The sequence below is a fragment of the Acomys minous genome (genome assembly GCF_964271855.1).
Source record: "Acomys minous genome assembly, chromosome: 2".
Taxonomy (NCBI): Eukaryota; Metazoa; Chordata; class Mammalia; order Rodentia; family Muridae; genus Acomys; species Acomys minous.
This window is the reverse complement of record NC_140484.1, coordinates 7,174,507-7,197,994: the sequence shown is the minus strand read 5'-3', so window position 1 is coordinate 7,197,994 and position 23,488 is coordinate 7,174,507. Positions and strand designations below refer to the sequence as shown.

At 41.3% G+C, this 23,488-nt stretch overlaps 2 protein-coding genes and 1 pseudogene across 11 annotated transcripts in view; 1 reads left to right on the top strand and 2 right to left on the bottom strand.

Annotated features, from left to right (window-relative positions):
• Positions 1-344: 344 nt before the first annotated feature.
• On the bottom strand, positions 345-15,577 carry BBIP1 (BBSome interacting protein 1). Of its 6 annotated transcripts, none has more exons than XM_084772587.1 (4): positions 15,339-15,409; positions 10,124-10,264; positions 1,139-1,215; positions 345-834 (listed from the first exon to the last, which is right to left on the bottom strand). In XM_084772587.1, exons 2-4 carry the CDS (start codon positions 10,168-10,170, stop codon positions 668-670), a joined length of 291 nt encoding a protein of 96 aa, XP_084628713.1. In that variant the 5' UTR covers positions 10,171-10,264; positions 15,339-15,409; the 3' UTR covers positions 345-667. The 6 variants fall into 6 exon arrangements, with proteins under 6 accessions (XP_084628713.1, XP_084628714.1, XP_084628717.1 ...); XM_084772588.1 differs by lacking the exon at positions 15,339-15,409 and adding an exon at positions 15,077-15,195; XM_084772591.1 differs by lacking the exons at positions 10,124-10,264; positions 15,339-15,409 and adding an exon at positions 15,423-15,577.
• Positions 15,087-23,488, top strand: part of SHOC2 (SHOC2 leucine rich repeat scaffold protein) — a 78,019-nt gene continuing 69,617 nt past the window's right edge. Inside the window, exon 1 of one of the 4 annotated variants that reach the window (XM_084772582.1) lies at positions 15,087-15,223. The gene's annotated coding sequence lies outside the window, so the exon portion shown is untranslated. Of the gene's footprint in view, positions 15,224-15,852; positions 15,983-23,488 lie in introns of those variants that run through there. The other 3 variants (XM_084772583.1, XM_084772580.1, XM_084772581.1) reach the window with 3 other exon arrangements.
• LOC311592313 (peptidyl-prolyl cis-trans isomerase NIMA-interacting 4-like) lies at positions 16,398-22,520 on the bottom strand (annotated as a pseudogene). The gene has a single exon. The product of its transcript is annotated as a peptidyl-prolyl cis-trans isomerase NIMA-interacting 4-like (transcript).

Here is a 23,488-nt window from a genome sequence, read left to right as displayed (position 1 = left end):
TCTTTTAGAAAGAAAACCGTCCATTTAGTGTTCATACTTCATGGGCTCTTTCAAGCTCATATTACTTGGGTTTATTACTATAATAAGTATAATAAGCATTTTCAGATTTTTGTATTTGGTACTTGAGTAGCAGTTACGTAATTCTCGTTTTTAAAATTAGTGTAATTAAAAGCTTAGGTAAGCTTTTAGTTTATAGATGAAGGTTTCCTAAAAACCAAATTTGTTTAAGAAACCAATTTTGGTAATTACTACTGTTATCATGGTCAGGCTACATAGCGTTAAACAGCATATAGTACATGATTAGTTACATTTGTTTTTGGGTAATGTATGAGCCCAACAACAGATTGAATATTAGCGTTTATTTTCAGATCCAGGTTTCTAATAAACTGAAGAAATATTTCACCCATAAAAGATGCATTTAATCTCTTAAATTCGTAACAATATGATACGGTAAATAATTTATAATTAAAACTTTTCCAAAATTCCACAAAACTGATTTAAAGTTTTTTTTTTAATACAAACCAATGTTTAAATTCCCCAAATTTTGTGTTTTTTAAAACTATGAGTGCCCAGTGGGATTACAATTCTTCAGCTTACAGATGCAGAATAGTTTCTAACTACTGAGCAGTTATAGTGTAAGATGGGGCGTCCCCTAAAGTGGTACTTGTTAATGAGTTATTTGCCGGTTGTCTTTTTCTGCCATTTCTTGTTGACGGATTGTATCCTGTGCTGCTTGCTGCATTTTCTCCAGTTTTTCCAGAGTCAAAGATTTTAAGGGTAAAAGCTTGGGCTTACACAGCACCATTGTGGTTACATCTTCCACAGACAACTGTCCTATTAACAAAAAATAAAAAATTAATTTGAGGGAGATACCTGATAGTTTTGATTTACAACTAGAATGTAAGTTTAAACACTTTGTGTCAATGAAAAAGTTTCTGCTCCTAGACTGACAAAGCAGTAGTCCACAAGGAACATGCCTCACACGGAAGATCAGTAACAAGAGCTGGACTTCGATGCTAGACTCTTAAGCACCCTTACAACATAGCTGTTCAGGCCAAATGTTTAATTGGGAGAAATACACACAACACAAAAACATAACTCTCTAGTAGCTTATGACCCAAATACTTGTGAGATATACCTTGTTTTGGAAGGACTTCCCGGAACATGGACTTTACTTCTGCCATCTGTAAACCGCTGGGTACAGTGCTTTTGTTCCTTCAATGAGAGATCAATTAGAATTATTAACCATCACTAAGGCCACAATTCACAAAAGTGAACTGTCCAATATACATGGCTTTCTCCTTAGTTTCTCATTAGATTCTCTTCACCGAAATAAGGGTGAGATGTACGTGTATCTAGATCTTGCCAATTTTTTTTTTGGGAGGAGGGTTTCAAGATGGTTTCTTGGCTGTCCTGGACTGGCCTTGTAGACCAGGCTGGCCTAGAATTCAATGTCGATCTGCCTGCCTCTGCCTCCCGAGTGCTGGGACTAATGGCATGTGCCACCACTCCTGTCAATCTTGTCAATTTTTTGGTCATGAGTAATTGGAGTATTATGCATTCTAACGTCTTTTCTCATCCTAGGAAAGGTTTTTTTTTTTTTTTTTTTTTTTTTTGGTTTGTTGGTTTTTGTTTTTAAATCATTCAGTTGAGAAAAGGCGTTTTGTATCTTGGCTCACTGATAGTGTCTCTCCTGAGACACTGAACTACCAACTGGAAAGGGTGAGGCAGAGAGGAGGAGGTAACAGGCAAACTTCTTAGCATTCTTTTAAATGAATTATGTGCATTGGTGATTTGTCACATGTACGTCTGAAGAGGGTGTCAGATCCTCTGAACTAGAGTTACAAATAGTTGTGAGCTGCCATGTGGGTTTGGAGAATTGAACTCAGGTCCTTGGAAGACCAGCCACTGCTCTTAACCACTGAGCCATCTCTAGTCCCCAACATCCTTTTTCTTAAACAGCTTATTTCTATTTTTCAACTGGTTTGTTGTAGCAGGAAATACCATAAAGATCAATTCCTGGGTGCACAGCTGTAATCTGTAAAGAAACCACATGAAGTATACTTGTTGTGGTAGTCCTACTGAGACACTGGATCCTAAAAGACCAGCTATCCTGTTACATCAGGTATGGCTGGCTAAGCACATGCTACTTGTAGCCAGTAACACTTGCTCCAAGTGTTTCGGACCAAGTTTTGGAATAATGTCTTTCTAAATATGCTTTCCAGACAGTGCCACCCATTTAGTGATGCTTGACCACGCTGATGCAACCTTACTATATGTCTTTCATAACATCACCATCAAGATTATTTAGAAAGTGGTAATGCTGGCTTGGTGCCTGCCTTTTCCACCCACTGCAAATTAATTATAGCCAAGTGAAGCCGCGTCTGTTCTTTGTCATTCTTGTTCCACTACTTTGACATTCCTAACAAAAGCTTTTTTACTTTGTATCCTTCAAGCTAGTTATCTTCTCATTCAAATTACTCTGGAATGTCTAGGTTCCCAAGAAACCTCTATCTGCTTTGCAGAACCTGTCTTCAAATTTTATTCCTGTTTTCTTTTGCTCTATCAGGAAGAGAAGAGAAGATAAAGTAAGGACTAGGCCAGGAAAGGAATTCATCCCTAAGTGAAGTGTGTATGAGGTGACCATACTGTGCAGTTTCCTTAATTGCACAGCTTTTCCGAAGTCTTTCTTAGGCTGATACCTAATAAGCACAGCCTTTTCCCCCAGGTCGGGTTGAAGGCTGATAGCATTGCATAGCACCACTTAAACTCAATATAATCACCGAACCTTCTGTCCTCTCCATTAAAAGTATTACAATGAAAATACTGTGCCTGAGCTGAGCAATGGCAGTCGTGGCACACACCTTTAATGCCAGCACTTGGGAAATTGAGGCAGGTGGATCTCTTGAGTTTGAGGCCAGCCTGGTCTACAGAGTTAGTGCCAAGACAGCCAGGCTACACAGAAAGAACCTGTCTTGTGGGGGGTGGGAGTCTGCATCAGGTACAGATCTTACATGCCCCTGAAAAGCATAGCACAGTAACTATTTCCATACATAAACCAAAATGCTGTCATAGTAGCATCACTGCCCTTTGTTTTCCTTTAGTTTGTACCTTGTATACATCTAAAATACAGCCTGAGGAAAACAATGAAACTTGGTGTTCATATCTCTGAAGCATTGTTAGTGGAAAGGGTGTGGGGCTAAAGGACTGGCAAAGAATGGGTTGAGTCTGGTGTGGGTAAGATCAGGGCCCTCATTTGCTTAGGTAGTTTCTGCTTTAATAGGGCTGATTCTTGTTCTAGGCCCCTTAGGCCTTGACAGCAGAGAAACAGGAAGGGAAGGGCTAAAATAAGCAAGGTGGAGATCCGATGGCAAGCACTGGCCAGGATACACAGTTTTGATAATTAACTGCCCTGGGAGTCTAGAATAGGAAGGAATGTTAATTTTTTTTTCTTGTAGCCATCTGCTATTAGCCGAACAAAAGTGTTTTGTAGTGTGTAGTGTTTTCTAAGAAGTTGTGGCTGCTTCTAAGCATATTATCAATTCAGGTGGGATGTGTATAAAGCCAGAGGCAGATGGATTAAAAGAGACACATAACAAACAGCTATTATTGAAATATGTACTGAAAAACTCTCATGTCCATTCAATAAATGAAGACCTTCCTCGTGCCAGACAATGTTCATCAGTGAATAAAAAAACCTTTGCCTTTTGGAGCCTTCAGCTGAGATAAGGGCGGACAATCAACAGAAGGTAGTTAAGTACTGCAGTTGAAAGTTTAAATTGAGGGGCCGGGCATGGTAGCCCTGCCCTTACTCCCAGGAGGCAGAGCCAGCGGATCTCTGAGTTCGAGGCCAGCCTGGTCTACAAAGCGAGTTCAGGACAGCCAAGGCTACACAGAGAAACCCTGTCTTGAAAACAAAAAACAAAAAAAGTTTTAAGTTGAGGAATGCTGGGAGAGAGTAATCCAGCTGTAATAGGAAAATCATGATGGTTCCATCAGGGTGACACAGAAGCAGACTTTGTGTGCTTTTGCTGTGTCTTGGAATTGTAGACAAATGCCTGTTAATTTCCACACTGAGTGAAGGCAAACAAATGAGAAGCCCATTTGAACTTTTTAAATAGAGCTCCTTTGCTGTATGTACTAAGACCAAAGAGTCTACTTCAATAAAACTGCAGTAGAATGCTTACGAGTAGGGAAGCCCATTCAGCACTGCATTACAGATGACATGGACTAGCAGAATGGTCAATACTGAGCCCACTGGTTCACCAACTGGCCAAGAGTTAACCAATGGTTTATGCACAGAGTGCTATCTCAGATTAAGAAATTATCCAGACTGTGATGGCATATTAAGACAAGAAATAATAAAATGCAGAAGAAAACTCTTATGTAGGTAACCCAAATTTTAAATTCTCAACTAAATGCATTGTCACTACACCATTTTCTGAAGTCCTTAGTCAAGGTGACTGGAAAATACTCTGGTGCTCACTCGCTTTTTTTCTTTCTTTTCTTTTTTAAACATCTACTTATTTTATGCATATGAGTGCTCTATGTATCTGCGTACACCTGAGTACAGGTTGTGAACCATCATGTGGTTGCTGGGAACTGAACTCTGGACCTCTCGAAGAGCAAACAGTGCTCTTAACTGCTGAACCATCTCTCCAGCCCTGCTTTCCTTTTTATAAAGTTTGTAATCTATCTCAGAGACCATAGTTCTGATGGGCAGTGCACTTCAAAATCCTGAGAAAGTATATAAACTACCGTAGTACTGGATATCCAAAATGAATGCAAAAGAACTCAAAAGAAGCTGGGTATGGTGGTGCAGGTCTTCAATCCCAGCAGAGGCAGGTGGATCTTGTGAGTTAGAGGCCAGCCTGGTCTACAGAGTGAGTTGAGGACAACCAGGATTACAAGAGAAGGCCTGTCTTGAAAAACAAAACAAAAGAATTCAAAAGATAAAGCCTTTGTCATATTATACTGTTCTTGGAGCTTTGACAAACTTGTGTAAGAAAGATGGCTTTTTAAAATCAATCATGTATTTGGACAAGTTGGAAGTCCTTGGAGTAGAAAGAACAGAACACTAAAGTGTTTATTACTTTATGAATTCAGCATCAGTGACTGAACATGGAACTCGGCCTGCAAATTCTTTATTCTTGTCCTTGCTTGCCTCCATTCTACCTTGATGCTTTGGGTGTCTTGAAACCTATGTGTGCCTTAGCATAAGGACTGCTGATTTGTATAGAAAATCACATTGTGTTGTCCTTAGAAATACTAGGTTTTTGGGAGAATTTTGTAGTTACTAATACTTGAGATGCCCTTGAAAGTAGTTAGAAGCTTCAATATTTTAAAGTAACAAGGGAATTGAAAATGTGTTATTTACCAAGCTTATTTGATCCTTGACTCCTCTGAAAATGCTTATATGGTACAGTATCTATGACAGATGTACTAGATATTATGTGATAAGACACAATAGGTGGAAAACACCATTATTTACAACAAAGCTAATTTGAAATCACATTTTTTCTGAATAATTTATAAAGATCAATCCAAGATGGTTTATCTTCTTCCCTTAGTGAGGCTAGAGCTGGAACACAGGCATTGCCTCTTGTTGCTCTTCGTAGTTAAGACAGGGACTTAGGCTGGGGCTTAGAGCTTACTATTTCAGTTTGATGCCAGCAGTTGCCCATTTGCTCCTGTCTCTATTTCTCAAAGCTAGGGTTTCAGCTGTGAGCTGCCACACCGGTTTTGCCTGTGTGCTGAGGATCCAGACTCAGGCTCTCCTGCTTGTGTAGCAAGCACTTTGCCCACTGAGCCCCAATCAGCGAAACAGTTTAAAGACAAAAATGACCTGAACAGATGTAAAACTGGCTAGGAGGATGACTGAAAGGCCCTTGACATGGTTTAACACAGATAATGGTTGTTTCAATTTCAACCACCACCTGCATCATAGAATCGGGAGAGAAAAAGGAGGGGAGGGCAAGGACATGCTTGGCTTTGGCTATATGAAGGGAGATAGGCTTGTGAGACTTGGGACGAAGTATGTGCTGTGTGATGACCCAGACAGTAAAAGTGCTTGCTGTGCAAGCCTGACCACTTGAGGTCGACCCTGGTAATCCAGGGTAGCAGGGAAGAACTGACTTCTGAAGGTTTTCTTTGACTACACATACATGCTGTACCATATGTGCATCGTCATATACCCAGTAGGTGAAGGGAATTATAAAGCATGGAATGGAATGCTTAAGGAGAAGTTGGGAGGTGGTGGTAGATAAGGCCTGCAAGCAGTGGCTTACATTCTCTCCATTACGCATCAATTTCACAGCAGCAATACCAGGGTGAGTTTGGAACCCAAAGGTACATGTCCCTAAGATCTTGTTAGGAGTTTGCGCCTAGGTCATCTACTAGACTTTAATGATGGAGACCTGCAGAAGAGATGACCTCTAACTAGAATATTTCATTCAAACTTTAGCAGCACACCTATTACACATAAAGGCCATAGTCCTTTGGTCAGGAATATATAGACCTCTAAAATGGACACAAAGTAAAAGCTGAAATACTAAACTGTAGCTTATGTCCTATAGAAAATGTATACACACACAGATATGAGAGAATTGGGTAACTTTGGAAGGGAGAACAAAGACCTTGTGTAGTGATTTGGACGCGATTGGCCAATAGGGTCATAGCTTTGACTGCTTGGTCACAGGGCACTATTTGAAAAGATTAGGAGGTGTGGGTTTGTTGGAGGAAGTGTGTCACTGAGGTTTCTTTTCTGAGACAGGGTTTCTCTTGTAGTCCTGGCTGTGCTAGACTGTCTTTGCAGACCTGCCTGCTTCTGCCTCCTGAGTGCAGGGATTAAAGGCGTGCACAACCACAACCCGGCTTGTCATAGGTTTCAAAAGCCCACGCCAAGACCAGAGTCTCTTGGCCAAGAAATATAAAGATAGCTCTCAGCTACTTCAGCACCATTTCTGCTTGTATGATGCCATGCTTTCTGCCATGATGATAATGGATTAAACCTCTGAAACTAACCAAGTCCTCAATTAAATGCCTTCTTTTATAAGAGTTGCTTTGGTCATGGTGTCTCTTCACAGAAACAGAACACTGACTACACTTCACCAGGTAGTCGTGGCGCACACCTTTAATCCCAGCACTTGGGAGGCAGGTGAATCTCTGTGAATTCCTGGCCAGGCCTGGGCTACACAAAGAAACCCTGACTCAAAAAAAAAAAAAAAAAAAAAAAAGACACAGTGCAGGTTTAGGCTCATTAGTATGTAATCCCAGTTGGAAGATAAAGGTGACTGAGGTACAGAGAGTCAGCTGCATATCAATATCAATAATAGAGGTACATTGAGCTACTCAAGGATGTGGAAAACGGTGGGTGGAGGGATAAGTGGTAGAAAGACAAGTACACACAGCAGTTCAGAGAAGCATCTTTTTTCCTTTACAGCATATAGTTAGCATTTTGCTTATTTTGTATGTGTGTATGTGCAAACATGCCATAACAATGTAGGGAAAGTAAAGTATTTATCAATCTCATGTCAGTCTAGCACACACAGCTCAATGGATAGTAGCAATTTTTACTGTGCTGTACTACTATAATGATGCCATGAAGCTAGATTGTCAGGAAAAAAGTCTATTAACAGTTATGGGGGCTTATTACTAATATTTAATAAATAAAAACATACAGGTAAGGAGGAACAATTCAGAATTATTCCCCAATCATCCCATCCACTATCAACCAGGCACGACTCTGCTTAGCGTCTGCTATGGGTCCTGCTCACAGCGGTGCAGCTGTAGTCTCCTGCCACTCTCCACAGGCACTCTAGTACTAATCTTAGACACAGGTTAGCTAGATGCACCCAGCTAGGTGGACAGTGGTGGCGCACATCTTTAGTCCCAGGACTCAGGAGGCTGGCTCAGGCACATTGCAAAATGTAAAAGACTAGAAAAAATAATCATGTCTAAGATAATATAATTGTTAAGAGAAGAAAAAGGACTTGGACTCTCATCTTCCACACTCTCACCTAGTCCCTTTTTCAGTTTTCTCTATGCTACACTTGGCAATTAGTTTGGAGGCCCACGAAAAGAACACAAAAAGATGTTATAGAAACCTATGAAGGCTGAGGTAATATACCCTTCACAATCTATTGCAATGGGCAGGCTTCTTGTTGTTTTGTTTTTTGAGACAGTGTTTCTCTAGGTAATAACCGTGGCTGTCCTAGACTTACTTTGTAGACCAGGCTTGCCTTGAACTTACGAAGATCTGCCTGCCTCTGCTTCCCAAGTGCTGGGATTAAAGTCGTGCATCACTGTGCCTGGCAGATTTGAAGTCACTGATTACTGTTACAAAGCAAGGTAAAAATGAGTCAGACAGTAAGAAATGAGGGTATATTTAAGTGTGGAATAAACACTAAAGTGTACTCTATCTCATTAGCAACTGTCACAGACAGCATATATAGCACATGAGTGTTCTTTCTTAATTTGTTAATGGAGTATGCTAGTTGTTGTGTTTTATATCAATCTGGCAAGCTGTTTTGGTCATAGTTTTATTTACAGATTTTTTTTTTCCAGTGTTGGTGATTAACTCAGGGTCTTGTGCATGCTAAGCAAATGCTCCACCATGGATCCTAGGCCTGAGTTTTGTGTTTTAAAAGGATGTGCCATGGGAACTATCACATGTTAAGTAGATATGCAACACGTTAAATAGCTAAACAGGGCTATAAATAAGCTTCAGGTTGTATCTTTTGTTTGGCTGTCTGGAAAACGCAAGCTGTGGTCACAAGTGATCTATGACAGCCGAAGCTAATGTATGATTTGAGTAAAAGAAGCTTGAGCTGAAATTATCTTCTATCTACATTTATACTTTAAATGGGACACAGAGTTGTACTCTGGGCTAATTAGCTAGCTGGTTTTGCTGATTTATGTATACACTTTAAATGGCATGCTAAAGTTACACGGATGGATAACAGCTGTGTGACCCAGAATATATTTCTCTTCTTTCATTTTCTTTCTGAATACATTTCTTAACTAATCTGAGCTTGGTTTCCTCATATAAAAGATATTATCTATCCAACTTTAAGAGTATATATAAAAAATGCATAGAAATCCAATATGATTTACTATCCCACTATTGAATTTTCATGTCACAACGGACTTGTTCTACACTGCCATTAAGGGATTTCCTAAGTCCCAAAACCTTTGAATCTTTTATAGACACACTATTACCTATAAGATGGCATGATCTATTAAAACATGTTTCAGCACTTTTAAAAAGTTTATTTAAAGGTAAAGCAACATGCATTTTCAAATTGTATCCTTAAATGTTTTTGAATGAATGATAAAGCAAATTATATCATAATATATATAACTCAAGGCTGAAATCAGGTAAGAAGGTTTTTTTTGTTTGTTTGTTTGTTTTTTTTGTTTTTTTTGAGACAGGGTTTTTCTGTGTAGCCTTGGCTGTTCTGGACTTACTCCGTAGACCAGGCTGGCCTTGAACTCAGAGATCCTGCCTTCTGGAGTGCTGAGATTACCTGGCTCACATCCGAGGTTTTAAGTGAGCAGTGAAAAGTAGAAACCTATGCAGACTGTAACCAAGGGAACAGAAGTCTATTGTATGTTAAAAATTTATCTTGAATTTTTGGAAAAAATGACAAGTGAATTGGTTCGTACCAAGAGAAGTAATAGTACTTTAAAGCATTTTGAGAGTCTTTAGACAAAGTCCTAGGTTTTAATGTAAGAAATATAGCTAAAACCCTATACTTTCAAACTAGTTTAATTTTTTTCTGCTGGATATTTAGAAGTATTTCAACCAATTTTGAAAACCTGCAGCTCTGACATAAAATACAAACTTTAGCTGTATTCCACAGCATTTGCTAAACATGTAGCCTAAGTTCTGTAGTCACTACTATTCCCACTGCTTCCCTTCCTTTACCACCTCAGCCATTAACATACCTGACATTGACCTGCAGTAAAATAATAGAGGCACTGTGAAATATATACTAAGTTGTCTAATTGCAGTTGTGCATTGGTTGACCTTTTATTTTTTTAGTTGTAAACCTAGTCTTTAATGTCTGAGCCATTTCTCCACCCCCCACCCCCCTTTGAGATAGGATCTGGATACAGTTACTTAGGTTGCTTTGGGACTCTGGGGCTTGAGTAATCGTCCTGTCTCATCCTCCATAGTAGCTGGTACTGCTGGAGCAAAACACAGGACTTAGCCTATGAGATTAAGATTCAAATCCTAGAGATTGAAGCATGAGAAACAATCCTATAACAAAAAGGAATATTTATTGTTAGGGCTTTTAAAGTAAATTCTTTCGTGAATATTCATTAACTTCGCTCTTTTAAAGTAAATTCAGTTTTGCTAGGTGCAGTTTCAAGTGGGCATTGCATAGAATTGTAGGAATAGCAACAAAAAAAAATTTTTTTTAACTCAAAAGTTGAAGTTGATTGGTAGATAAATTTTCGAAAACAGATTTTGGAGGAATAGGGGGTGGGGCAGTGTAGAGGAATGTTAATTCAGAACAAGGCTGTTCTGGCAAGAGGTCACATCCAAAGACCTTCTAGGTCTATGTGAGTGGCTGGAATACAAATGTGCCTTTAGTCCAGGAACAGAGGCAAACATCTGAGTTCAAGGCCAGTCTGGTATTGAGCAAATATCAAGTAAAGAAAAAGCTTAGATCTAGTTGTGGTGATACATGCCTTTAATCCCAAAGCAAGGTTAAATTAGTTTGTAGAAGGAAGCACCCATGCTTGAAAATGATGTCTAATTGAGTGGCAGAAAAGGTGACGAGTCAGAGAAGACAGACAGAATAGGATATGCCAAACTCTTATGAGAAGAGAGAGGAAAGGGAAGCTACTTAAGAGGCAGTTTTTACCAGGGCAGTAATAGGGAGATGGGTTGCAGAGAGAGAGAGAACTCAGGTGAAGACGGAACAGGTCAGAAAATGAGAAAAAGCCAGAAGATTAGAGCAGATTGCTGAGTGAGTCTGAGGCCAAGGAGATCAGTTCTGGGCCAAGAGAGAAGCCAGATGAAAGAGTCAGCTGGGAGAAGTTTGAGCCAGAACAGCTGAGTTGAACCAGCCAGCCAGCCCAGAGCTCAGAAAGAATAAGTAAGGGTGAGCTTATTCAGCAGTGAGTCTCAGAGAAAACATTCTAGGCCTAGATTAGATTGTACAGAGGCCAGAAGCTTCCAGGACTAGGCCTAGGTTAGCAGAAGGAGGCAGTAAGCCAGAATAAAAGTTCCTTTTACAGGGCAGTACAGGGGATTAAATTTAGGGCCTTGTGCACAGTAGCCAAGCATTCACCGCTGAACTATACTCCCAGTCCCATATAGATTGTCCAATGTTAGCTAATAAGAAAAAGGTGAGAAGAGAAAGTCCAGAGAGAATGTGTTTCCCAGTAGATACACAGTAGTAACACGCAGTTTTACTCAAGCACTTGCCCATATGCCAGCAGAGTGTGGACTGGTAACAGTCATGTGGAAAAGCGAACTGACATCAGATATCAGACAGTTGGAGACATAGTAGATTCTATTCTGCTTTGCTAGCTGGCATCTGCTAGTATAAATGTGTTGCAACATGTTTAATTTGGCTAATTAACTCAGACTCATGTTAATAAAATGTGTGCTGTCTAGTTTCTGAAATATGTCTGAGACTCAGAACAGGAATTGTTCATGGAAGCTGTGAATGATGCCACAGGCACTGGGAGACTGCAGTAGCATGTATCACTAGTAAGTACACACTCATCTCCTGTAAAGACTGCTCTCTAATAACCGGTTTCAAATTCAGTTCTAAGTGACAGTCTTAAAAATACTAACCATTAACCTTTGTGAAAAGTTAATTAGTAGCTGAGATAATTGTTAGCGATTCATAGTATGCAAGGAAAGAGAACTATTTGATAGTTTACATTATTTTCCAAAGCCCAGCCCTCAAATCTCATATTTTCTGCACAAAAATCTTGTTTTATTATTAAAAATGTACAGTCTTTTTTCCTAAAGCCCTCAAGAATCACTGAATGAGAATCTTCTGTTTTTGACATTGAACTTGGAGAACTTTCTCTTACACACACACACACACACACACACACACACACACACACACACACACAGACTTTATTAATATTTTAATGCCCCATATGTGCCTAAACTAGACTGCTTACTAATTAATAACAGCCATCTTCTGGCTACATTCTGTATGCTAGGAGGCAAGTTAAAGTACTATGTATAATGTTTGAAGTCTATTCAAATTAAGTTTTCAACAGCCCCTAGACACTTAGCTAGTAAAATGGCATATTCCTGAAATCCAGGTCTGATTCTAAAACCTAGTCCTAACTACTATATTATTTAGCCTTCCTGAATTCAGTATTAAGTTAAAACTGCTCCACAATAATATAGGAGCACACGTCCTCCTATATAAAGAAACCAGCTATTAAAATATTATTTTAACTTTCAGCATGATGGCTATAAACATTCTACACTAACCTAAGACATTTCTTTTCACTGAAAAAAATATTTACTTATATAGTGTTGTGCCTGCATGTGTGCCTGCACACCAGAAGAGGATACCAGATCTCATTATAGATGGTACTGAGACACGATGTGGTTGCTAGGAATTGAACTCAGGACCTTTGGAAGATCATCTAGTGCTCTTAACCTCTCAGTCGTCTGTCTAGCCCCTCTTTTCACTTTCAAGATGAAAAGTAAGTGTAGAGTAGGAAGAATACACAAGCTTTGCATTCTTGGGAGTTTTACTATTGTGATTATAAACTAAATTCAATGGTATTCTATCTACTGGACACAGACTGTTCCTAATGAACTAAGTGTTAAGTATAATCTTGATTTTACAATTTTTAATAGGCAATGCTTATACTACCAGAAAGCTATCACAGAGACAACAAGACCAATTAGATCTTACAGAATTATTTCAGGGAGAAAGTAACATTGCCTAAATTGGACTGTGGCCAGATGGACAACCAGTTGCCATGGTATCTGCCATGATAACATCAACATTCATGTAGTTGAATTACAGAGCTACACATCTTTCAACAGCAGTCTGCAGGGTGCCAGGACTTGAAACTCAAGAAACTATGCTGACACCAGGATACTTTGCTGTAGGTTTCATTGCATCAGCTTCAAGCATAGGCAAAGGAGCAACATTTATTTAAAAAAAAAAAAAAAGACAATCTATATTGCCAGCCTAGGGCACTATTAGATACTTTACACATACAGGCAAATTAAATGCCAAAGCCTCATCATGCTAAGTGGGATGGACTTCATTAGAAGAAAAGGCAAGGGTGCATGTGCATTTGAGAACACAAATGGAAAAATAATAGTTATACACAGTCATGCACAAAATAGAATTAAACCTAATCAAGTTTCCAGTTCACATGAAATAAGGAAAGGAATCCCTTTTCAACAGTATCTCTCGGTTGACTTCTTCATTTTAAAATGTTAGTGTCACAAAGGGGAAGAAAATGGGGGCAGTTTTAAAGTTAGAGTGACAACGTCCATGTACAAAACTTTTGATGGAATTTTGATTTATATAGTTTCTGTATTTTATATTTTTCTTGGTTTAAATGATACTTTATGTTTCAGTTTCTCTACTTCAAAATTCTTAGGAAATTCATGATAGGTGTCTGCCTAACCTCAGACCTATAACTTATTTTTAAATAGTACTAAAGTGGAAAATGGGGAGGAAAGAAAGGTGTAAAAGCAGCATGTTAGCAAGTGTTATACATAGGTAACTGTGCATGTGGCTGTACAATGTCTGAGCTTTCCCCTCACACCTCCCTCATATTCTGAGATAGGATTTCACTGTGTATCCCAATGGCTTTGAATGTGACATTCTCTTGCTTCAGCCCCTGAATGCATCACACTTAGCTTTTTAAAGCTTTGTAATGTCTGCACATTTTCACAATAAAACATTTCAGAGGATTATGTTGTAAAGATTTCAAAGGGTAGATCAATCAAACAAAAAACACAAAACACCAGAGTACCAGGGACTGTGCTTAATTTCTGACACAGAAGTGCCTTGGTGCCAAGGGCATAGCTAATAACGTTACGCTCTATCAAGGCACTAGAATGTGCAGAAGAGGTGAATCCCACACAAACCATTTTATTCAGGCATAAACATGGTCACGAAGCAAAAAACACTAAGCAGCCGATATGTGAACTAGTGACTATTATGTGTAAGAAGTGCTGTATAATGTCAGAGGACATCATTTCCTGTTGGAGAGAATCTGGAAACAGATTTCCAAGGATAACAGAAGCATGGACCCAAGTACAAAAGGTGACAGCAGACTACAATAAATAATCTCAGAAACAAGTGTATTTCATTTTTTTCTGGAACAGAGGTAGAGAAGGTAGTTTTGCATTTTCATTATTGATCGGTTAGGTCTAAGTAATTCTTAATTTACCTGAAAATTGTTATCTTTTTCTTGCAGCTTTAGGAATCCTCTATGTAACTATCAGATTGCTTCTAACCCTACTGAAGGAATTACATGAGATAATGCCTTTTAAAGCATTCTCAATATTTTAAGACATTCTCTAAAAGGATACAATCGTAGACACTAAGGACTAAATACTACAATACTCTGACCCAGAACTCAAAACTTAGAGTCCAGAAAGGGAGGCAGTTCAGAAAGGGTAGAAGACTCAGCAGGTGAGGGGAAACTGGCCATGGGAAGGTTCTGCTTTGCTGTTTGGCTAGGGAAAGTCGTCTTTTTCTTTGATAGTTGGGGTGGAAACGGATTCTTTTTTTGTTCTCGAAACCTACAGTCTCTAAAGGTCAGGGAGTGAAAGTACTGTACTTGATAGGAACTCGTGTAGGTCGGCTGGGCGCTCCGCTTTGCGCTGGCCAGGGCCGAGACCTAGGGTCGGCTTCTGGCGAGGCAGGGAGGCAGCCTCGCCCTACCGGGAACCTCAGGGGGGCGGAGGGAAGGCTGGCCACCGCCCCACCAGCCGGAAAGGAAACCCTCTGCCGGCGGAAGCGGCCTAGGCCCTTCTAGTCTTCTCAGAGCTCCCTTCCCACGGTTCATCTGACCCAGCGAGCCCCGCTGCAGGGCGTCGAAGGACTCTTACCTCACTCTGTAATTCAGGGAGAGGAGGGACCCCCTGGGGCGCAGGCTGAGGCGACTACTCCCACCTCCTGGGTTGGACCCTACTAGGAAGTGCCAAACGCAACTTCCGGCGAGAGGGAGTTTTGAAGCGCTAGACTAGTTCTTCTAGGTAAGTGATCGGGCGTCTCCGTAAAGGGTCTGAAAACAAAACCTGCAGCTCCTGAGTATGAATTAGCTCGTCTATATGTGGGCTGTCTGTGCATCTCTTCTGTAGGTATACTCACGGGTGCGTCCCTTCCCGGGCGGCTCCGCTGTTGCCTGGGGTAACGGGGGTTGGGGCGGGGGAACCGAATTCAGGAAAAGCTTACGTCAAACGGGCGACAGGAAACGCCTCTTGCCATTATCAATTATGGCTGCCTAGGCTTCCATCGTAACTTCCGACTGGGAGTTGTTTCTCTACCCGGCTGGAGGCTTTCTCTGTGGCCGAGCTAGCCAGCGGCGCCCAGTGGGCGGGAGACCCCGCACAGCCGCGGAGGAAAGGAAAAGGGCGGGGAGAGGGAAGCTGGCACCAATGTCTCGCTCTGATTGGGTGACTGCATTTGCTGTGGCCCCGCCCACCCACCTTCCCTAGCGAATGCCAGGCTCGCCCAGGAGGGCCTGGGCGGGGCGATTGGAGTCGGAGTGTGTGGAGGGGCGGGGCGAGTGGGGGAGGGGCGGGGGGGCGGTGGCAGGGGAGCGTCGCTGGGGAGCGGAGGACGAGGAGGAGGAGGAGGAGGTGGAGTAGGAGGAGGAGGAGGAGGAGGAAGGAGGTGAGCGGGGACGGTGGAGTCCCGGCTCCCCACGGCAGCCCGGGGCGGGAGCGGCGGAGAGGCGCCTGTGGGCCAGCCCTGCTGCTTTCCTGCCTGTCGGGCGGTCGGGATGGCCGTCGGTAAGGGGAGGCCCCGCACGTCCTGACAGGCGCGAGCCGCCGGGGCCGGGGCGAGGCCTGAGCTGTCGGGGCCCTGCGAGGCGCCGCTTTCCGGGGTGGCACGGCCCGGGGCGCCGGGTCCTCGGAGCCGCTGCCCGCGCGGGGCCAGCCGGCGGGGCGCCGGGAACGGCCGGCCGCCCTGACAGCGCCGGGCCGGGCCGGGCCTACTGCGGGGCGGGCGGCTGGGACGGCGCCGGGGCTCGGCGCGGCCCCGGGGCGGCGGGTCCGTCGCGCTCCGGCTGCTCTGGGCGCCACCCGGCTCGGGCTGCGAGGCGGCCGGGGTCGCGGGGACGGCTGGCGCCGGGCGGGAGGGCGGGCGCGGCTGCGGGGCTGCGGGGCTGCGGGGCGGCGGGGTGGGGTCTCTGTGCCTCCTCCCCGTAGTCCTCGGCGCTGGGCGGTCTCCTCCCCACAGACCCGGCGTGAGTGAGGAGTGGCGAATTGGCTCTGGGTGTGCTGCCGGCTGAGCGGAGCTGTGGCCGGCCGCCGAGACCGCCGAGTTAAACATGCCCGGTGGCAGTCTCCGCGCGGGTCTCAGGGCTGGAGGAAAAGTAGTGTAACTCCCCGCCCCCAGCTCGGAACGCCCGCCCGAGGCTGCAGGGCAAAGCGATTTTCCCCCCAGCCCCTCTGTATCCATTGTTTTGTCCCGTCCCCTCCCCCATGCCTAGGTAGAAGAATGAGGGCTCCAAAGCAGTAATTTGCCTGCCGCACCCCCCTCTCCCCTCTGGCTTTCCTCTCCTCTCTCGCAGCAGAGGGTTGTGTAAAGTGCAAGTAGGGGTTTACAAACAGGTGGAATGCATGTCTGTCTATTCGGGAATCGGAAAGAACATGCTTTTGTGGTGTGTTTTCCGTCTCATCTTACCTTTACACTTGGAGATTCGATTTTCTTTCCATTGCTTTGTATCATTTTGGGGGTGACGAGAATAAAAGAGGAAACCTTGTTTTGCGACCTTTCATCCCCAAATATTTTTGAGGGCTCTGGGGAAGTAAAAATTAGGTTGCAGATGTAGACTGTGTGGTACATTGGTCTCCAGCATCGATGCTTAGTCTGTGAGCGTACACCTGTGTAATCTTGTGCATGATGTCAGAAGTTCTAGCATCTACCGAATCAAAACTTGAGGTGGCTGTTTTTCAGAATCCAAGGGTAGACTTGTACGACCAAGTGTTTTTGTGTTTTAGACATCAGCACTGACAAAGACCTTTAACTGTAAAGACCCAAATTTGTTAGTGTACTCTTCATCTTCACCGTCACTCCTTCTAGGCATGGTCTTTACAACTGTTCTTTGCTATGTATCTGAAGAAGTTCAGAGGTTTAGCTATTCACAATTTGCAATATTCAGTAACTCTACAGATTAAAGTACATATATATTTGAATTTATCAAATGCCTTTATTTTTCATCTGAACGTTAAAGATTATAGAATTCGACTACCTAATATTTAATCATTCACCACACATGGAGCTTAGGCTTAATACTTTAAAAAGTACTTAAGTATGTAGTTTTTAAACTTACTAAGACAAAGTATTTTTATGTTAGTTTGAGTATGCATTTGCAAAGTAAAACAGACAAAATTAACGTGTTCTGTCTAGGGTTTGTACCTTACAAAGGATTAAATGTAACATAAAGCTAACATGAAATCACACTCTTGAAATTTCAGTTTGGAGTTACAGTTTTGGACTTACTCAAAGAGTACATTTTCCCCAGATGCTTGTTCAGTTCCTGAAGAAACTATTATTTGCCCCATTTGGCATTTTATATTTTATGGTATCCTCGTTGTTTTTCTCTCATTTTTCAGAAGTTACTATGGATTGAAAAATGGTATAAAGAGATACATTAATATTTTGAACCTGGATTACATTTTAGTTTTTTTAAGGTGTCATATTCAGAAAGTAGATCAGAACCATTTTTGATAATTGTAGCAAGTATAGACCACAAGTCAGCCTGTGTACTATGAACCAGTCATAAATTTGAAGAACTTTAAGTCGGAATATGAGGATTATTATTTTTTTAAAAGATTTATTTATTTTATTTATTGCATGTGACTGTTTTATCTGCAGAAGAGGATGTTAGATCACATTATAGATGGTTGTGAGCCACCATGTGGTTGCTGGGATTGAACTCAGGACCTCTGGAAGAGCAGGTGGTGCTCTTAACCACTGAACCATCTCTCCAGCCCTATGAGGATTATTTTTGATATGCTTGCAGAAATTCATTTAAAGTACTATCAGGTTGAGCTGAGGATGTGGCTCAGTGGTAGAGTGTTTGCATAACATGTGCAATGCCCTCGGTTTGACTTTCCTAGCTCCGCCATACATACATACATACATACATACATACATACATACATACATACCATACATCAGTAGCTAGCTAGCTGGACCTGGGGCAGGACAAAATGGTGGTCTCTCTCCCAAATAGTAACTAGTAGTATTCTATATGAAATACTCTCAAGGTGGCTTCTGAATTAATGCTGGTGTAAGCTTATTTGCTTTCATGTGTGTCTGTAGCACATGCACGCTTGGCAGAGGCCAGAAGAAGATATCCTGGAACTGGGTTACAGAGGCTTGTGCGTGGCCATGTGAGTGCTGGGACTAAAACTCTGATCCTCTGAAGGAACAGCCAGTGCTCTTTAAATGCTGAGCCATTTTTCCAGCCTCAAATGTATATATTTTTTCTCTTATTACCCATATCAATTTTGAATAAAATTGGAATGTTTTGTACAAGTAACAACATTTCACTCATAATTGCTTTTAAAATATGCTGAATTATTTTGTATATTATAATGTTTCTGGAAGACTTTGAGTTTTTAAAGGGTAGTTTACATGTAAAAACACTCTTGGCCGTTTAGACCAAAACAAAAACTAGACCTCTTGTGTGTAGATGTATGGGTATAACCATTTAGAGGGTGAAGATTAAATGAAAGAATCTCCCTGAGATTCAGTTGCTATGTTCTTCATGTGTCTTTCATATATGAAGAGGCCTAAAATCTTAGCTTTAACCAAGATAGAATTTAAACAAACAAAACAACAACCAGCCAACCAAATAAGTTACCTCAGAGAGTTCTGAGGTTTGTAGCTTAGACGTGGTGTCAGACTTGTGGAATCTGTTTACAAAACTAAATTAAGGGAGGGAGTTTAAATATTAGGAAGTGTCGGTGTTTATTTTTATTAGACTATTAGTAGGTAAATGTTTTGTTGTAAATGAATTGACATTGCCTGTATAATTTAGAAGAATGATACATACAGTGATACTTGAAATGAGTCATGTAAATAATTAGGTTGGTAGGTAATTTTATTTAATGTTAGACTTACCATATTTTATGCATTATATATCTTGTATTTAAGGCTCATGAAGTAAAGCATGAGCACGGCCAGCTGCTACATTTACATTTCTTTAACTGCCTAGTCTTCATATGCATGTTACACTATGTCAAAACTGTGCCCTGGAGATCTTTCTAGAAGTATTTTCTCTTAATGAAGTAAATTTCCAATGTTCTTATCTATTTGCCTAAACTTGACTTTTAAAATGTGAAGTTTTGTAAGGTACAAAGAACTTGTGTGCTCAAACATGGCATGTTGCAGAGTATATGAAGTGTGCTTGTTAATCAGTGCAGAGTGGAGTAAGTCTGAAAAACAATACTCTGAAGTAAGTACCTTTTAAAAGGTAAAATAGTTTTTATTTTGTTTTTTGTTATTTCAAGGCAGCGTTTCTCTGTGTAGCCTTGGCTGTCCTGGACTTGCTTTGTAGACCAGGCTAGCGTCGAACTCACAGCAGTCCGCCTGCCTTTGCCTCCTGAGTGCTGGGATTAAAGGCATATGCCACCACGCCCGGCGTAAAATAGTTTTTATTTTTATTTTTTTGTCCCCAACTTTTTAGCAAAGCATTCTTAGTTGAGTGAAGCAAAATTGGAACATGTAAAAAGTATCATAATTACAAAACACTCTTAAGCTTTTGAGATGGTAACGTGCGTTTCTTGAGTAAGTCTGTAGTTCTCATTGTCAAGATTGAAAGAAAACTAATTAGATTTTTACACTGTCTCATTGCAACTAGGATGGTCAGAAATGATAGCAAAAGGTGGTGCATTCTGTACAAGTGAAGATTCTTTTATAGGGAAAACAAACACCCTGCCTTAATCTACCCCCCCCCCCCTTTTCTGTTTTTTTGAGACAGGGTTTCTCTGTGTAGCCTTGGCTGTCCTGGACTCACTTTGTAGACCAGGCTGGCCTTGAACTCACAGCGATCCGCTTGCCTCTGCCTCCCCGAGTGCTGGGATTACAAGCATGTGCCACCGTGCCTGGCCCTAAACCTTTTTTAAAAGGGTGAAATCAGCCCGTTAACTATACCTGAGAGGGTTTTATGAATTTTTTTTGTGATGTCTTTGGAGCACTATGAATTATTAATGTTTCAATATAGTACTTAATGTCCATTGCTATCTAGAAGTCCCACCATTTTAATTACGAGATGTTATAGCTGACAGATCTTTCATTTGGGCATGGGGCAGTGGCTCCATAGATAAAACACTTGCTGTGTAAGCATGAGGACCTGTGTCTGGATCCCCAGTGCCCACCCGGGTGACCCAGCAGGAGTGGAAGCTGACCCTGGCAGGTCCCGGGTGCTTGCTGAGTCAGCCTGAAGTGGTGAGCTCTAGATTTGGTGAGAGAACTTTTCTTTAAAAAAAAAAAAAGTTGAGAATGAAAGATGAAAAAGAGGAAGACACTTCTGTGTGCATACACATAAACATACACACACTGGTGCATACATAACACACACATGCCAAACATACTAATTTCTTGTTCCTCTCCCGACTCCTACTTTTATCAGACACAATCTTACATAGCCTAGCTGGCCTCAGTCTCTGAGGCTGGCCTGTAGCTCAGCCCTGCTTCGGCTTCTCACGTGCCGGGTTTTACAGGTGTGCCACCATGCCGTATTCTGATGTCCTAGAGGAAATCAGTCAGTGGCTTGTCCCAAAACAAGTAGTTTCTAGATTTTTGAAATTAATTTTATCAGTTAATATTTCAGGTTTTCCAGTTTATGTTTCTTGCACTGTCCACTTTACTTTCAGGCTTTCTTGGTAGTGTAATGTTTTAACTTTTCTGTTACGTTAGATCTTGATTGTTGTAATCTGTATGTCATACTTGTCTTAGGTGCTTAGTGTGCAGAGGTCAAGGCTCCTTGTTTCCTGCTTTCCTTAAGTCAGGGTTTGCCGCATGAGTTGGACACGCCACACTTACACAGTGCGACAAGCACTGCAGCAGCTGTATCATGGCACCGAGATGAGCTAACACTGAGCCTGCCTGTGTAATTGGCGGTGCTCACGGGAGGACATGCTGGTGTTTGGTAGTTGAAGGGTAGAGAAAGAACAAGGGTTAGACGTTAAGCCCCTTTGGAAGGCTGTGAGCACTAGCTATTTGGATTCCAGTAATATTTTTTAAAATCTTCAACATTTATTTGAGGTGTATATGTGTCTAGGGAAATGGGTGTGACAGTGAGGTGCCTGTGAGCAGGTCACAGGACAGCAAGCCGTGGTTGGTTCTCGCCTTGCACCGAGGTGTCCTTGGCTAGGACTCAGACTCTGAGGCCGCCTGCTTTAACCCACTGAACCATATCTTTGGTATGCCATCCAATATTTTAAGCCCTACAGTAGATTTTCATTAAAGTTTATATTTTAGTGGTTATTTCTTGTTCATCTAATTCATTTGGGGCCTTGAACTATAGACCTGCATTAATTTAAGGAATATTCAAATTATTACTTAAATCTTTCACCTAAGTGAATTTTTGATTAATATTTTAATGAAGTATAGAGAGGACATATCAGCCTAGTGTATGATAATTTTGAGGCTTATTGATGATGTATTTTAAATTTATATTTAAATATTGTTCTCTTTTGGGCAATACATAAAGAATGATATTTTATATCTAGAACATGGTTAATTTTATTCTGTAAATATTCCTTCTGAGATAATAAAAACTTTTTTTTTCAGTCTTTCATATGATTTTATTTTCTTCCTTCAACCATAATAATATTCAAATTTTGTCGTAACTGGTGGGTCTGTGTACACAGGCTTATCCATTTCACTTATAGGCGAGGCAAATGCTGCTTCTTGAAATGGTCCCACCATGGACCGCCTGGTCATCCAACCCGTCACCCCCTTGCCTGGCTTTATCTTCACTGTGGTGTGAGGCCCCTTCACTGAATCTTACTCCAGACTTTAACTTTTCCGTGGCTTCCATGATTTTGCCATGTTTGTCACATAGAATGTGTCTGACCTTTACGGCATTGCCACCACCTTTAGGGCCTTGAGACTTCTTGTCATCCCTGCCACTCCAAGAGGCTGCACCTCCTTCCCCCCTTTTCCAGAACCACTTTCCTCCTTTGGTGGTATCTCTTAAGCTTGCTGTTGAATTCTCCAAAAAACTTAATTTTATACTTGGTTGACAGTGCTCGTTCTTCAGGTGAGTCTGGTTCTGTGGGCAGCACTCAGATCCGTATGGAAAGCTTTGTGTGTTTTACTGTTTGAACTTGAGGGCTGAGTAATTCTGTTGTTTGAGAAAGGTTCTCCTTAGGTAACATAGACTGCCCTGGAGTCAGCTGTCTTCGTCCATCCCAAGTGCTGGATTATAGGCCTGTGCTAAGACATCTAGCAGTTTAATAGCTTTTTATGCATTATTATTTCTTGAAGACTTACAGAAATTTGGAGTATTCTTTTAGATTTTTTTTCCATTTAAGCAGTTACCTTAAAATGTTATATATAATATCCCATGTATCTCAAAATTTTAGGAAACTAAGAATTTCTGATACTGTCTGCTTTGATACTACCTGTGTCTCTTTCAGGCATTCATTTGATATCATGTCATTTGGGAGACTTTTGATCTCTAGATTTAAAGAATCTATGTTTTCTCATTTGTAACATTCATCACTTTTATAATGATTTGCTTAATGTCTTTTTTTGCTGAAACATAAGATTCATGTTGAGCACTGGCTGTTTGTTTTGTCTTTAATGTATTAACACAGTGTTTTGACCTTGTAGATCCTTAGTAGAAAATTACTTTTAAGTTGTTAATAATGCACAGCCCCAAGACAAGCTGAATGGTCCACTAAAAAGGAGGAAGAAGTCTTAGCACATTCTTGATCTCAAATACACATTTTCAGATCCTTAGAACCCCTCAGACCTTAACTGAGGCCTTTTTTTCTTTTGTATAATATGCAATTAAAATAATTGCTACATGGTTAAAAGGTTAAAATTATTCCTGTAGACTGTAAGAGCGTTCACAATAAGAACCTGGGGAAACTACTTGAAAAACAGCTGAAAGCTGGGTGTGATAGCTGTCATCCTAACAGTTGACTGTCCTGAGTTCCAGCCCAGTCTGTGCTGTAGAGACCATGTCTAAAAACAAATTGAAATGGCAGTTGGAAGACATTTATAAAAAGATAGTATTTTATAGCAGCTTAATTTATAAGCATGTGGAA

Coding starts and splice junctions, on each gene's coding strand:
- BBIP1 (XM_084772587.1), bottom strand. CDS start 10,170: ATGAGACAGGACGATTACTCAAGCCCCAGAGTCCCAAAGCAACCTAA. Junction 1,216..10,123: donor AGAGTCCCAAAGCAACCTAA/GTAACTGTATCC, acceptor CTCTCATTGAAG/GAACAAAAGCACTGTACCCA. Junction 835..1,138: donor GGAAGTCCTTCCAAAACAAG/GTATATCTCACA, acceptor TTTTGTTAATAG/GACAGTTGTCTGTGGAAGAT.